This window comes from Caloenas nicobarica, chromosome 7 (assembly GCF_036013445.1).
Source record: "Caloenas nicobarica isolate bCalNic1 chromosome 7, bCalNic1.hap1, whole genome shotgun sequence".
In the NCBI taxonomy this organism is placed as follows: domain Eukaryota; kingdom Metazoa; phylum Chordata; class Aves; order Columbiformes; family Columbidae; genus Caloenas; species Caloenas nicobarica.
This window is the reverse complement of record NC_088251.1, coordinates 310,816-327,461: the sequence shown is the minus strand read 5'-3', so window position 1 is coordinate 327,461 and position 16,646 is coordinate 310,816. Positions and strand designations below refer to the sequence as shown.

The following is a 16,646-nucleotide window of genomic DNA, read 5'->3' as shown; positions in this document are numbered from 1 at the left end:
TTTTGAAAGAGAGGATTTTTCCCTTCTCTTTAGCACTTCAAATGTTTCTCTCATGTCACCCCCCGGTTGTTTACTCTCCTAGCCTACTAGTCCACTGGAGTGTGATTTTCAAAGGGATCAATGCCCGAGATAACAATTCAGTATGTAAAATTTGTTGCTAGTCAGCTTTTCTCAACATCAAGCATTTTTTCAATCCTTTGTGAGTGAAGCCCTTCTGTGTTTCTAGTAATCTGCACTACCCTTTTCTGCAGGGGTTGGGTTAGCTTTCAGGTCGCGGGGGCCGCGCGTGGCTGTGGGGCGGGCAGGCCGATGGCAGCGCCCTGGGGGACGCGGTGCCGTGTGTCCCCTCCGCTGTCCCCTCTGCCCAGTGCACCCGCAGCTCGCGCTGGGAAAGGCGTTCGGTGCAAATCTGACGAGATACAAATCTGGCAAGATTTCTGAACCATCCTGCTGCTGTTCCTTTGAACTGTTTGTGACATTCACTGCCTCTGTCCTGAATTGTTCTAGATCTGTCACAAAAACCGCTTTTCCCAGCTTTAATGAGGGTTATTTTCTGGCTTGCCGTTTGCACTTGTAACACTACATGAACACGGGATTTTTGCTTTACCCCCGGCAGCCAAGCCCTGCAGAGCAGTGAGCAGGAGCAGCACCGTCTCGGTCTTGGTGCAAACCCGGGTTTGGCAGCTGTCTGTGCCTGCCTGAGCCAGCGGTGCCAACAGTGAGGAGCTCCACAAGTTCTGTGGAAGAATTCTCATCTTCCGTGATGAAGGAGGATTCAAAAAGACATGCAATTTCTCTGTTTCCTTCTTTTTGTTTTCTCTTGCATCAGACGAAGAGCAAGAAAATTTCTTTGTAACAAAACACCAGTGTCTTAGCATTGGATTCTCCTGTAGCAAAATTGACAAGTACTTACATCATTATACATGGCTGCTATTTCATTAGGCGAATGTCAGTGTCAGGTAAGATCATGGTTTTGTCAATATAATGAAAATACCAGTCAAGTGAGGAAAAAGTCACAATTTTCCAGCTCTAAAAATTGATTTTTATTGCTCTTCTTGTAATCCTTTCTTTGGATTAAGTATTTATTATTGATGTGGTCTTTCTTTTAATCTTAATAGCTGCTGACATGGTAATTAATTAAAAAATACAACATTTTTGCCCAAATGGCACTATATCGAAATTAAAAGTGAACATCACATATTAGTTAAACAGCCCTGGCAAATGTCGGGAGCGCTAAGATGATTGCCTGAGCTTCTTGACAATTCCCTTCATCTTGCTGTTTGCTGCCTGACCTTTTGAGATGTTTCAGTGTTATTAATAGGTTTTAGCTATTATATCAGAGAGAATGGGGCACAAAAATATGATAAGCTTTATATTTTTAATGACAGTGCTACACCTTAGGCGTGCCAATGACGGCACTTACATCATGTCTTTTCAGGCACACTTAGACAGTCACCAGGTAACTTTTACTCAGAATTGATGGGGTTTTTTTCTGGAATTTATCCGTAAATGTATGTCTGAGAGCGCAAGCGGGCACGAGCCGAGCGCTGCAGGAGAGGCGGCGGGTCCCGTGTGCGGCGCTCTCCAGCAGCTCCGCTGGACGGGGGTCCCTCGGGCCAGCGCTCGAGGGGTCACTGCACAAGCTGATCTCCGCACCAGAGCAGCAGTAACGCGGGCAGGAGCCGCACAGCAATCCCCTCTCTCGTGTTGTGTAGCCCGCACCTGAGTTTCCATTCTCTTGCTCTTCAGTTCCTTAGCATGGCTGTGCTAGAAGACAGGTTTCATTGTCGTCGTTCCTTGACTTTCCACCAGAAGTCACTGCAGGAGTTGTTATTCCTTCTGGCATTATAGCTCTATGGTAAAGAAAGCGCGTGTAACCTCCTTGTCCGCAGGTCGCTGCTGCCTCCACGCGAGCTCTCAGCTCCCGTCGCTGAGATGGGCAGGTCACTTTCTGCTTCTTTTTTACCCGTCTATCCATTCTTGTTGAGGGTGAGGTCCTGTCTTGCCAAGGCAGCGTTAGCTGAGCGCGCCCTCTGCCACATGCGGCCGGGACCGACAGGCCCCTGCGCGCAGGCTCTGCTGGTCACCTTGTGGTGACCTAGCCACCGGTGCTTTTTGGTGACCAAGCCAGTCACCGACACCTTTGGGTGACCATGTCACCAGAGCCCTTGGTGACCGTGCCACCAGTGCCTTTCAGTGGCTGTGCCACCGGCACTAGGCAGTGACTGCGGGCAGGTTCGAGGACGGGGGCCGAGTCCAGGGTTCGAGTCCAGGGGTCTGGCTGTGCACACAGCGGGTGCAGAGGTCCCTGCAGCCTCAGCCCTGGGTGTTCCCTGGACACGTCACTGATCGGCTGAAAGGTGACAAGGTTTTGCCATCTCATGCGGAGCCGCAGGCCAGCGCTACTTTCACTATAGATAATAGATTCCAATCAAATAGATACTACTATAAATATAGGTAATACCATAGATAATAGATTCCTATCAAATAGATAATACTATAGATATAGGTAATACTATAGATAATAGATTCTGATCAAAACAGAACCTGTGGTTCAAAGCTCTGCTTGGGTCAACGATAAACCAGATTAGCAGTTCAACCTGAGACTGAGCTGTCCTCTCTTCTCTGCATAATCAGTTGTGATTTTCTTAGGATTTTTTTCTTAGGAAAGTATGTCTTATACAGGCAGTCACATTTCCTCTATAAAAGCACCTTTTGTACCTTTAATTCCTCTGTGTGGGTAATGTGCAAAAATAATGAGATAGTTGAAAAGTGATTTCTTACCCCGGAATTTGTACGAGAAATAGAGGAGTGCTCATATTAGCTGGTATTTAGCTTAAACAAATTTCGTTATTATAAAAATTTGCTGACTGAATAAAATATGGCTTGACCTCTGGATTGTTTCTTCCCCAGAAACGTGACAGTGTCCCTCCTTCTCCTCCATTCAGCCTGCTTGGCAGAGCTGCAAGTTTTTTGTTTTGTTTTGTTATGTTATTGTTGTGCTTGAAAAAAAAACAACAAAAAACCCCCTGAAGCCCCTCTTTTCAGCAGTGTCAAGTTAGGATGAATTGGCCGGGGAGGCATGTTTATAGACTGTGTGAAGAACTTTGTCTTTGTGTGGAATGCTGGTGACACTGGTATGGCTTGCCTGAATGAACTGCGGTGACGCGGCTAATAAGGTGTCCTGCTGGGCGCGCTGAGCCCCTCGCAGACCTCCCACTTAATGCCATTCAGCTCCAGCTCAGTGTAGCTAATTTTTCCCATTCCCTCAATTCTTTAGGCCTCCTTACAAACAGAAAAGTCAACTTTCACACCGAGGAGAAGATAAGTGCTTTAGGAAATAATCGTGTAAACAGTATGTTACCTTCTGACCTGATGCTGATACCTTGGTCCGGGACAAAACCCAGCTGGCTATTGCATTAGACATGGCTATTAAAGGAATAATGCTGCTGATCCTCCTTACAAAGTGCCCAGAGAAATGGTTGAGCCAAATCACAGTGCCTCTTGTCACACTGAATCATGTTCAGCTGCTCTCTGCCATGACCAAATGCTGATATTGAGCTGCCTCCTTGTCTTCTCCTTCCTAGCGACAGTATCGGGGGGACGGGTGTGAAAGCAAGGGGATGTCGGTCACGTTTGGCATGGTTCTGATGGCACTATTCTTTTCTGGCTGAATTTCAGTGCTTTGAAACGTGTATACAGTACACCATGTAGCTTTTATAAAAGAGGCTGCATTTCGTAAAGCATCTTTAATTGTAACTACCATAATTCATACTTTAAAATAAATTACCAAAGGAATTCAGTGATTCCAATGACACAGAATTGTTTGTTTTAAGATCATACTAAACAATTCCTTGTGGTGTTCTGTGTAGAGACTAAAATTAATAACTAGACCCCGATTTCCAGTAGTATCGAGGAGAAGAGGAACCTCTGCCTCTCTTGTAGTCTTGCTGGAATCTGGCACCCGGATCTCCTCATGGCTGTGAGCAAACTCACCCATGACCGAGCGGTCAGCTGCACGGCCACCTCAGCCGAGGCTCTGTCCCGTGTCCGGGGTCTGTCCCGTGTCCGGGGTCTGTCCCATGTCCGGGGTCTGTCCCATGTCTGGGGTCTGTCCCGTGTCCGGTCTGTCCCATGTCCAGGGTCTGTCCCATGTCTAGGGTCTGTCCCGTGTCCGGTCTGTCCCATGTCCAGGGGTCTGTCCCATGTCGGGTCTGTCCCATGTCCAGGAGTCTGTCCCGTGTCCGGAGTCTGTCCCATATCCAGGGGTCTGTCCCCTGTCCAGGGGTCAGTCCCATGTCCAGGGGTCTGTCCTGTGTCCGGGGGTCAGTCCCATGTCCAGGGGTCAGTCCCATGTCCAGGGGTCTGTCCCATGTCCGGGGTCTGTCCCATGTCCGGGGGTCTGTCCCGTGTCCGGGGGTCTGTCCCGTGTCTGGGGTCTGTCCCATATCCAGGGGTCTGTCCCATGTCCAGGGGTCAGTCCCATGTCCAGGGGTCTGTCCCGTGTCTGGGGTCTGTCCCGTGTCCGGGGGTCTGTCCCATGTCCGGGGGTCTGTCCCCTGTCCAGGGGTCAGTCCCATGTCCAGGGGTCTGTCCTGTGTCCGGGGGTCTGTCCCGTGTCCGGGGGTCTGTCCCGTGTCCGGGGTCTGTCCCGTGTCCAGGGGTCTGTCCCGTGTCCAGGGTCTGTCCCGTGTCCGGGGTCTGTCCCATGTCCGGGGTCTGTCCCATGTCCAGGGGTCTGTCCCGTGTCCGGGGTCTGTCCCGTGTCCGGGGGTCTGTCCCGTGTCCGTGGTCCGGTGTCCCCGGCTGCAGAGCGGACCCCGCGCCCTCGCTGCTGCCCGGTTTGTGGAGCTGTTCCTGACATCCCGTGTGAGGCAACTGCTGCTGTTAGACCCAAATATGAATTAAACGCGTTTATTTTGCAGCAAATAAATTGCTGTAGTAACTTTACATTAATTTGCACCCTTACTAATGAAGTTTGCTCTGTAAAAAAAAGTGTGAACAGTGGATGTGACCCATCAAAGCATTTAAGTATGTGGCTTTGACTGTAAGCTTTACTTGAAAGTTGGAATTGTGTGAGTGTTTCATTCTTTTACTGTCCTATCATGTCTTAAAAGCTGTTCAGCTCTATTTCAAAAACTGTGGTCTGCCTCTTCTCAAAACAGAACAAAATTTTAAAAGAAACGGAGAGCCCAACCAGTCCAGTAGGCTTCCAGTGTAGAGCCTTCCATTAAAAATGTACAACTGGTTTGAAACTGGCAAAATAATTGTGTTCCAAGTGTGAAGAATCTGGTACTACTATATTATCAAGAATTCCTTAGCAATTAACAGCTCTGTGTCTGTAGAAGAGAAGTCATATATGGCGTTTATGTTTGTGTGCTTTAAAGTTTAACAAGGCCATCAATAAATCCAGTCGTACGCGTGCATTTTTTCCAGTGGTCCTGATTTGCCATGTTGAATTTGTTATTTTGATTTCCAAAATGCACAGAAGATATTTCTTCGGTGTGTTTTAAGTGCAATAAACTCTTTTTGCGTAAGTGATGCCTCCTGGAGCAAGAGCACAGGACTGGAAGAGTCAACATGCTCTTGCAGGCATTTCAGGGGAGGCTTCAATTTCTCGAGAGCTGGAACCTGTTTGAACAGTTTTCCGTTGTATTTACAGGCAGACGCTGGGTACATCCCAATCACCCATCACCGCTTTGTCTCATCAAGCAACACGGCTGGTTAAGGCCTTGATAATCTTTTGTGTGCTCTTGCATGTTGAGTTGTGCAACTGAAATATTTGTAGCGTCTCTACAGCCATGAGTTTTTTACCTGACTCACCTGTTTGGTCACAAGCTCTTTAGAAAAGTTGTCCAGGAGAGAACAGAACCTTAAAGTGGGTTGGAGCCCTTCGGGATAATCTCGCAGTCAGCAAGTACAAGGTAAAAGAAATGGCACTGGGTCCTCCCACCGAAAACGTAAGATTAATGCTGGTGACATAGGTTGGCTGCTTTCTTTTCATACAGATTCAGATTTATCACTCCATTGACCGTGCCATGGCAACATTTTAAAGGATTATTTGATACATGGTTAAAGGAAGGGTATTGTTATAGAAACAAATAGCAAAGTAGCATAATGCAGATTTCGAAGCCTTCCTAGTTCATTTGCAAGCACTCGTTCTTGTAAAAAAAAAAAAAAGGTCTTTTGCGTTCTCATTACTTGTACGTGTGATGAGCTGTAGGTATTGGTGGCTTAGAATGCAGAACCAAGAGGGACAGGACGCTTGTGTTGAGCTCTCAGATACCAAAGTGCTGAAATAATTGTAAGGTTTGGGTACTCTTGAACTGTTCCTAAGTTCCAGTGGCAAGGACAGTAGGTTACATGCCCATATTGAGCCACTTAAAGCGTATTCGGTTGTTGGGTATCCCAGATCATTTCCTAAGTGCAGGTATGTGTGTATCCCTTCCTGTACCACTGTTGGTAATTTCACTGGACACCTGAATTTCACAGCTGTGAAAAGGTGTTAGTCAGAAGCCACCTAAAGCACCTTTCTTGAGAAGTAGCATTTGGATATTTTAATTCAGTCTGTTGTGAGACATTCTGAAAGGTCCAAAAAGAGAAACTACAAGGGGGGCAACTGGTTAAAATTATCAGTTTTAAAGCTGGCATTGATTTATATGCAAATCATGTTTAAATCAGGTAATGTGCAAGACTATGAATTTTAATTAATTGATCAGAAGCAGACTAATCAGCTGGTTTGTTCATCAGTTAGGAGACATTTTAACTGGCTATTTTTGGAACAGTCTGTTTATTTGGAGAATCTGTCTTTGCATAATACAATCACAGGCATCGTTCTGCTAATATCAATTTGTTTTAAGAGGCCTTCTCTAGACCTTGATGTCATTCCTGCAACATCTGTCATTTCTTTGTCAGGAGTAAATGGCAACGAGCAAAGCCAAAACTGGGATATGAATCAGGAAAGTTGGCAAAGCAAAATCAGTTTTTCTTATGGCAAAGTTGCACATCAGATTTTGCGATGATAGTGTTAGCAAATTGTGGTAATGTAAATGGTTTAACTTTTAAGTTCTCATTTTGCTTTAATGTGCCACGAGGGCACTAATCAAACTAATGTTGTGTGCAGGTCAGGAGTGACAGGTTTTCCTCGGTGCTTGCTGGGAGCTGACACCAGACGGTATTTATTAACAGTACCTGCCGTCATTTGTCAGCTCAATGGAGGACTTGGAGATTTTCATACCAGAAAAGGATAAGTCTTCACAAGAGATTTTGCTTCAAATGATCACTGCCTTAGGTCCAGTGCACGTTAATTTTTCATACAATACTATTCTGTACGTAACAGATTGCTGTTGACTAAAAATGTGAGATGTTCTTAAGAGGAGAAGCGGTATCTCACTGTAAATCCTATGTTGTATCTTTCTTTATAGCTTTGAAAAGTCTAAATGGATGTAGCGTATTGCAACTTTTAAAGCCATGCGAAAGGAATGCCCCCGTGCACGGAGGACTGTTCAGGAAAGCTCTTCACCCTGCATTGCTGTGTAGCCCTTTACGTGTCTGTACGGGCCCTGCCTGGGGTCCGCGGGGGCTTCTGGCATCATGACGCTTACGTATTTGTATGTTCCCATAATATGCACAGTGTATTGCCTACATTCGTTCCTCGTTTCTTATACGTTGTACGTCCAGCACACCATTCCCGTTTTCTGTGTGTTTTGTCCGTGCATTGTCTCTGTAGCTGCGGCAACTGCATTTCAGGTATTTCAGAGCCGCCTCAGCTACTGATAGGAAATTAATTGTATTGATTCCTGGTTTGAAATTGTGGATCAGTGGATTTCCAGGTGCCGAGATCTCTGGAAGCACGTGAAAGCGCGCATTGTCAGGAGCGCCAGACAATTGTTGTTAATAATAGATAAGCTAATAATATAATAACAATGTTTAATAATACAAGATTTGAAAGATGAACAGTAATGCCTTGTCTCCCTGTTTAATACTGAGCAAAGGCTTGAGAAAAAAGTCAATCTTTACTCCACATCTGGAAAGATCACCTTTCAGGTATTAACTACGACCTCGATAAAAATCTGCTTTAAACAAAAAAGAGAACTGTAACCGAGGGGGAAAAGCCCCACAGACGCGTCTGCGTCAGCCGTGGTGAAGAACGCTCAGCGCTAACCCGCCCGCGCTCCCGTAGCGCTCGGTGCACTCGCAGGCGCCGGGCTGCCGTCGCGGTCTGGCACACACGAGCTCACAAGCGGTTGAAGGTGGCGGCTTCCGAACTCACCGCTCGTCTGGGGTTCCCAGCGGCCCAGCCCAAAGCCTTCGCACACTTCAGCCGTCCGAGGTGTGGGGACCTCTGCGATGCCCTCCAGGTGTCTGCGGTGCCCTAATGCTGGTTCTGCGTTATTTGTACTAACTGCTGAAAACTTGCTCTCTCTGAATTTCGGTTTCAGGCAGAGAGGAGAAAATAAATGCATTATTTTACTGAGGTCAGAGACAGAATTGCTTAAGCAAAAAAAAATCAGCACAAAAACATGGTTGGTATATTTTTCCAGCATAAACTGATAGTTTTGATTGTTCCAATAATTATTTCTGAGATTGTTGATTCTGATATGTGTATTTCTGCATGCTCACATATATGTAAAGCTGAATGACAGGTTTGTTTTGTTTTGTTTTCCAGAATTATAGATCAGCGGTTTGAGAAAGTTTCATATTTTGTCTTTGGAGATTTCAACTTCAGACTGGATGCCAAAGCAGTAGTAGAGGTAGGACTTCTACTTTCCTGCTGTCGTGTACTCCATCAGTGTTTATTTTTCAAATATTTTTTCCTGTGGAGAAGCTAAAAGTGACTTAATGAACTAATCTTAGAATTGACATCAGACTTGGCTTAGAACGCTTTACCAGGAACATCTGACGGGTAACTAAAATCCCCGTTGTGCACGTGCTGAGGCAATTGAAAGCAGAGCTGACGAGCTGCATTCCCGATCCGCGGCGCGCGAGGTGCCGGCCGCAGCGCCCGTGGCCCCGCTCGCGCCGCCGCGTGTGGGAGGACGCGTGGGTCCCCTCGCAGCCTCCTCCGGCGGGCGTGCGGATCCTGTCCGAGCTCGGCGGGCTCCAGCACAGGACTCCGCCTTCCTGCTGTGCGCTTGTGGCTTTTGCCGCGTGTTTCTGGCTCACGGTGGCTCTCACAGTCACTTACCGCAAGTAGTGTTTATATTTGTATTCTGTGGGGGAAAAAGAGAGAAATTTCCTAAATTTCTGTGGTAGAATTCTCCGCTTTAAAAATACAAGCAGATATTTGCGCAGACCTTTGTGGCACTAGCATCTCGGTGTGTAATGGTGACCAGAAGATTCGTACAAAGCCAAAAGGAATGTGGTAAACCTTTTTCATCACGAGTTGAGATCACCTTGACTTTACTGCTAAAGCTTGGCTCCGGGTAACACAGGTCAGAAATAATATCCAGGTTGAATACCAATTTAATCTCATGGTTTTCCCGCTTTAATTCTCAGAGACACTGTGGTGTCTTTTTGGTGTCCTTGAGGGTAGGCATGCGTTTTCTACCCCAAAAGCTTTTACTTTGTAAATGAAGCCCTGGGAGGTAAGTGGCCTGTGTGTGGGAGGCTGGGTGCCCTCACACGGGTGCCATGCAGTTCTCCTTCCTCGCATGATGGGCCGTGCTTCGTCTGTTGAAAAACAGGAGTGTGTAGCTAATAACTTCCTTCTTGGAATCCATTGTACATTACGATCATTTAACCAACAAACTTAAAGCATAATTGAAACGAAGTTCAAGTCACTGATGCAGAACATGCAGCTTCATACTGCGCGTGTTTCGGGCTGAATTCCGCTCTGCTGTCCTGCAGTTCCCATAATTATCGTCAATGTTTACAGATTACTTGGGTTTGAAATATGCCGGTTTGTTTTTTATTCACTCGTGGTGCAGTAGTATTATTGAGAATGCTCCTGTCTGAGAACACCTCTATCGGTTGTGCTGCAGAACTATCTCCTACACCCAGTGCTGATGAAGGGCACTGCAAGTTTTTCCTAATTCACCAAGTGCCTGGCAGTCTGCAGCATTGAAACTGCACGGGATCCTTTCTTTATTACCGATAGATTAAGATTGCTACGTTTCTATCTGTGAGCTTCAAAGTGATCCATTTCTAAAAAGAGAATGTCGCTGACCACCGATGGTGCATGAGTGACCCGCACAACAGGTGGTGCGAGTGCAGGTGATTCTTAGTCCTGACACAGTACTTTTCATCTTATGAATGCTTTACCAAGGTCAGTTAATGTTGTTGCATATGAGCACACAAGGTGTAATTTGAAGATGTATCAAATTAATTTACCTGTTCTTCCTAGGTGAAGTGTATACATGCGTGAGTGTAAAAAGCATTAGAATAGTACATATTTTCTGTTGCTTTTTTGAGCAGTAGCATACCCCATTAACCAGAACTTCACCCAGGTACATTGCAAAATTAATTAAGCATAATTAAAATTGATCTAGAAACTTCCACTTGTAATTTAAGTATGTGCAGTTAAAGTCATGTTGTTTTGTAGCCTTCTGCACTGGGTACAGTTTATGAATGGCTGTGTGGGAAGATCCACCAGCTTTAAGAGGTGGTTGTCTGGGGCGGTTCCGTACGCAGGTGGCGGTGCAGGCAGCGTGGCTTTGGCGGCACCGTAACACGCACCCGCCGCGGGTGAGTCGGTGGCGACGGCACAGCGCTGGCCGGGCAGAGTTACAGCAGCTGCTCCAGGGGGACCTGGTGGTTTGGTGGTTATGAGATATCTAAGGTCCCACCCCAAATCCCTTCACAAAGCGGTTTATAATGGTGTTTCTCAAGGGTGCCGATTTTGCCGGGCTGGCGGAGGGCAGCGTGGCGACCGAAGCCGTGCAGGACCGGCAGTGGCAGAGCAGGGACAAAGTGGCCAAGCGCGGTTCCTTGTGTGAGGGTCCTGCCGGCCCCAGCGTCACCTGCGCTCGTGTGGGAACCTCGTGCTGCAGAAAACATCCCGCTCCCTTCAGCACTAAACGCCCGCCTGTGCAAACTGATGTTCACCGTTCTTTCCGCTGTTCAGTAGTGTCGTTAATACCAGGAATTTTAAGGGTTAATCCATTGACCTGTCATCATTGTCTACTTTGCTAAATTTATCTCTTCTCTTCTTCTTGACCTTTTGAATTCCCTCTTGAGACCACAATGTGCTGAACACTTGGACACTAAGATGCTGCCAGCAGTACATGTGTTTTGGAAACACTGCTTATACTAAACACAAAGAATGAAGTATATTTCTAAAAGATTTATCACTTTAACCACTGGAAGGGAGAACCTGAGAGCTGTTTCAAATGCGGAGCCCAGACACTGAAGGGCAAATCAGATGCCAGAAGTGTTGTGCTTATTAATTCATAATTAATAGTCAATAAATCATTAACATATTATTTATTGAACATTTTATGGCAACCTTAATTGGTGTGTATGTATATAATTAGTTTATTCTTCTTAGAGAGGCAAAATCTGCAAGAGGTGAAACTCATGTCTTGTATACATTTCATCATCTACTGTGTGATGCCAGAGTAGATAGTGAATATGCACATAGCAAGAAATACACATTTTTCACGTGATTTGTGCATGTTTTTAGGCTGATCTCAAACCTTACTGCTCTGTAATGATGAGTTGTTGAATATAGTTGGAAGGGTTGGAAACACTGGTGCAACAGCTAAGAAACCTATTTGTACCTACTCTGGGCCTACATCAATGCTTGTAAGTCTGATCTTCTGTCTTTCCTCTTCCGCAAGAACTGAAGCTGGTTAATTCCTCTTAGATCAACAGTAGTGCCATTTTGCACACAGCATTTGAACATTGCAGTTTTGCTCCTAAGCCACGCAAAATCTGACTCCCAGATGAAAAAAAACCAAAAAAAATCCAAAGACCTTATATATTTCTGAGATGAGGAATGTGTCTTTTGGCTGATTGCTGCCTTGAATAAGAGTTAATTGTGGTAAGTGAGAAAAACAAGCCCCTCTTGTGTCACTGACAAATAACAGAGGCGCAGGTCTGGAAATGCTGCCTCCATCAGACCTCTTTGTACAAAAGTAGAAAATTAATTAAAGCTTGACTAAGTCTTGACTGAACCAGGACTATCGAAACCTCGTTCTGTCCTGTTAAATCTTTAAACAGTTAGGAAGGAAACGTCTAATACAGCACTAGAGGTCATGCAAAAGAGCCCTTTTTTACACATATGACAGGAATTGTTCTTTCTTTCTCATGCTCTTCAATGAATGTTTTCTTTTGCTCCATAGTGGCTGATAGTTTAAAACTGTAATTGGGTTCCTTTCTTCCTTCAGCGAAGTGGTATTAAGCCATCCTTATCAACTAAAAATGACATCGCTTTACTTCTGAGATAAAACTGCGTATCATGGAATAAATTATTCTTAATAGCTTACAAGCTTCAGATCATGTTTTCGTTCCAGTTAGAAATACGCAGAAGATCCTGGATTGGTTTTATCGTCTCAGATAGTTCATTGTAAATAACTTTGTTTCATAAAGATTTTAACTTCATTTACAAGCTAAACTGATTCTAGGAAATGTTGAAAACAAAATCCTGTGCAAAAAGAAAATGTAATAAAGATTTATTAAATGAAAATGCATAAAACTTCAGGTCTAATAAGGACAGTTTTATTAATGAATGTAAATTGCAGCAACCCATCTGAGGCACCTGCTAAATGTTCATTATAAATTACTCTCATAGACATTGTGATGAGTTTCATATTGTAGCCAGACGTATGAAAGCGTGCAGATTGCTTCCCCAAGGGACTGTATATTTACTTAACAGTGTAGTTAATTGCAATTATTTATTTTCCAGTGATTGCAAATGGCTTCTGCATTAAAGATATATGTGGCTATTAGGAATTATTCAATTATGTCTCTTATTCTCGGTAGTCTAAGTCAAACCTGAGCTGGGATTCCCAGAGGTAAGTCCGTAGCGTATTAACTCGGTGTGTTCCTCAGCTTTCTGCTGGGGCCACAACTCTGCAGTCGTGAGTCCTCTCAGCAGAGCCTGAGAAACACTGATTACCCATCTCCGCAGCTGAGTCTTTTGACATCTCCCATTCCATACTGCTGCTGCCACGCTTATTGGCAAGATTCATAGGAGGTTAATTAAATCCATCTTCAAAACAACGAGGGGCCAATGAGCCATATCCTCATTACAATAGTAAATTAAATGATGCAATTGTTTCTACTTCCATCATGGATTAGGCGAGAGATGAGTGAATGAATTGTTCTCTGGCCGCCTCCTCTGGGGCCCGCAGGGTCTAGGAGCGAGTGGTCGTGAAGCGGCTTTAATCTGCGGCTGCAGGACGAGGTGACGCTGTTGTGGGCAGGCGGAGGTCCCGCGCAGCACCGCCAGGGAGGTGACACTGGTCAAAGAACGGCGTTCCCAGCGGAGCTCGGCAGCTCCTCCTGGTTCAGATGCAAATTAATACAAACGCGGTTACAGAGCAGAACAGAAAAGATGATATGTTGATCAAATTTGGCACTGCCTGGGCCGTAATTAAAAGGTACACAAATTAAATACAAATATCTTGTGCTTTCTAATAGGGCTGAGCGTCGTTTAATTAATAATGCAGTCTATAAGCTGGGCTGTGCCGCCGTGATTGTTCGGAGTGCGTGTCTGATGCCCTGCGCGGCAGCTGGGCGGCTCAGCTGGCAGCGGGTGACAGCGGCACCGGCAGCGGGTGACAGCGGTGACAGCAGCGCCCGTCCCCGCACAGCCCGGCCGAGCTGCCGCTGCCACGCCGGCCGGCCGGCGCTCAGGGGCACGGCGGTGACGGGCAGCACCGGGGATGGCTCCCTCTCAGGGTGCCCCATGGGGGCTTCTGAGGACAATCTGTTTCTGGATGTCCCCAGGTCAGGTTGGTGTCACACCCCAAGTGACAGGGAGGGCCGGGGGCAGGAGGAGGCTCCTGGAGCACGCACCCTTCATCTGGGGCTCGTGGTTACCTGCCGGCACGAGGAGTGGTGCTCCTGACAGCAGCCGAAGGGTCTGAGGGGAGGCCTTGCAACTCTCCTCGGCTGGCTGGCTCAAGAGGCCGACAGCTTATTCAAATGCACATAGAAAAATTGTCTTGACAACGGCCCCAGTTAATAAGGTGCTGATGGCAGATCCCAGGTGGGCGCTGCAGCCTCCCCAGGCTGAGCAGTGCTCGTCTCACAGTCACAGCACGTCCTGAGCTGGAAGGACCCACAGGATCATCAGTCCCAGCTCCTGTCCCTGCACAGGACACCCCGCAGGTCACACCGCGTGTCTGAGGACGCTGTCCAGTCTCCTCTTGAACAGTCAGGCTGGGGCCGGGACACCTCCCTGGGAGCCTGTTCAGCGTCCAGCACCGCTGGGTGAAGAACCTTTTCCTGACGTGCAGCTGCCCCTCCGTGGCTCATCTTCTGCCGTTCCCATCTGTCTAACAGGGTTACAGGTTAATTTCTTCTTGATGACGTACTCATTAAGAAACAGATCCCGAGATTTGTTTGCCAGACCTTTTGACAGTCCCAAGGTTTTGCAGCTGTAACACGTGGAGCGTGTGGCCGGGTGCAGGGAGCGCTTCGCACACGCTCGTCTGCACGTGTGTCGGCCATTGGTTGGCTCGAGTCAGGGCGAGAGGGCTCATCATATTGCAGAGACTGTAGCTAGAAAAAACAATATAACCATTAATGATACCCTGACTTGAAAATTATTTTTGTAAAAGCAGGTGTAATTTGAATAATTAAATGCAGTCTTGTAATGCACCGTGAAAGTCTGTAATAGGCATTTAACTAAAGCTACCTGTTACTTTTTTTCTGCTTATATCTAGTATAGAAACTCATCACCTTCACTGAGGCAAAATATCACCTGAGTAGATGCTATAAAATATCTTTTTCTCCATCTTAAGAATTACGTCATTTTAGAAGAAATAGACATACCTGGACAAAAATTGCATTCTTTTTGCATTTCAGTTTGTTCCTGGTTGTTACCATGATGCAGAATGTTAACATGTATGGACAAATTATGCACTAGTATTTGAAAGGCACCCATTGATGGTATAAAATAAGAGGGAAGAAAGAGCTTACACTCTGCATATTTGCACCAGTATAGCAAAAGCATGTGTATACATATTTTCATTGTCATAAGTGGAAGTCTAGAAGGAGTCTCTTCAAAAATACACCCTGTAGTATAGAATGGTATTTTGCTTGCTTACCAAAAACAAAATTGAGAAGAATTTTGTATCCGTCTGAAAATGAAGGAATGGGATCATATCTGCCTCTGTACAACACACAGGAACTCCTGTTGCAATTACATCTTTTATTCTTGAGTTGGAGTCAGAAATATAGTGAGAGCTGATGAACCGACTACACAAAATCTCTGGGTATGTGTGCAGCTATGTTAAAACATTTTTAAAAATCCATTTAAGAGATTTTTACCTGACAATAGTTATTCTCAAAAGTGGGGGAAAAGTACACAGAGGAACCAAGATCAATATTTTGTGAAAATAGGAAAACCTTATTTTTATTTAGATTGGACACTGTTGGTGGAAGAACCGTGCCATTACTATGAGGTTTCCAGTGGCACCTCCTTACCACTGACTAGTGATAAATGGAGTAGTACTTATGGAAAATGGGCAAATTGCAATGCCTCAAATATATAAAGCTTGTTTGTGCCAGGTCATTTGTATTAATCAGGCAGCAAACACCTTTGTGTAGAGACACTAGTTTGCTCTTGAATTAAATTGTTTGCCCTGTAATTCAAATCTTGATCACTTCTGTTTGCTTTATAGCTAAGGCCACCTTATCTAAACTGCTGTGCAGTGGCAGATAAAAATCTTTAGGTCCATATGGCTCGGGTGTCGGTGTGTAACAACGGTACAGGAACCTTCTGAGCAAAAGCCGTTGCTGCCGCGGCGCTCACAGGGGCTCAGCTACCGCGGCACCTCTCCCAGGACAGCGGGTTGCTGTGGTTCTGTGGTTCCACGTTGTGAGCTGCGGGACAGCATCGCTCCGTCCGTCGTCACACCACAGCGCGGCTCTGTGCCCTTCGGGGGCTGGAGAGCTGCTCTGCTGGAAACTCATACCCAGTGTCCTCCTCTGGTAGAGAGGAAGAGCTTTCCTTCTGAGTTTTAGGGTAAAAAAAGGTGTTTACTGACTCCACTGGTAAGTAGCTGAGGTGCTCCTGCTTGTCATTGACTGATGGCCCCACGTTAGGCAGCCAGAATGTAGATCTGTCCCACCTAATGGCCATCATCACGCCTGTCCAAGGGGCAAATCCAGATGTGGAGAGCACAGCGGGGATTACCGTGAGATGGGGTTTGAAGGACGGACTCCTGACCCACATGTACCGACTTCATAAACATTGCCTGTGTCTTCTTGTCACTAGATTCGGGTAATCAGTATGTGGTTAATTGCTTTATTTTAAGCTTTATGTCTCGCGAGGCATAGGAGGGGAAATGGGTACGTTACTTTAAATGTTCCCCTTACCCAAAGGCCATTTATTTCAGCTACCTGCTGAAAAGGTCAAGGGCCTGAAGTGGTAGTGGTGGGACCACTCCCCTGTTCCTCGCGCAGCCCGAGGGGGGCAGCGCTCCAGGAGCACCCCTCGTGCACGCTGCGTCTCTGAGATGGCATCGCCTCGG

The 16,646-nt window shown here is 46.1% G+C and overlaps 1 protein-coding gene across 1 annotated transcript in view; it reads left to right on the top strand.

The window, feature by feature from the left end:
- The window catches only part of INPP5A (inositol polyphosphate-5-phosphatase A), a 221,777-nt gene that overhangs the window by 144,609 nt on the left and 60,522 nt on the right, over window positions 1–16,646 (top strand). Inside the window, exon 9 of the mRNA XM_065638815.1 lies at window positions 8,669–8,753. Within this exon, the coding sequence (XP_065494887.1) occupies window positions 8,669–8,753 (85 nt within the window). The remainder of the gene's footprint in view (window positions 1–8,668; window positions 8,754–16,646) is intronic.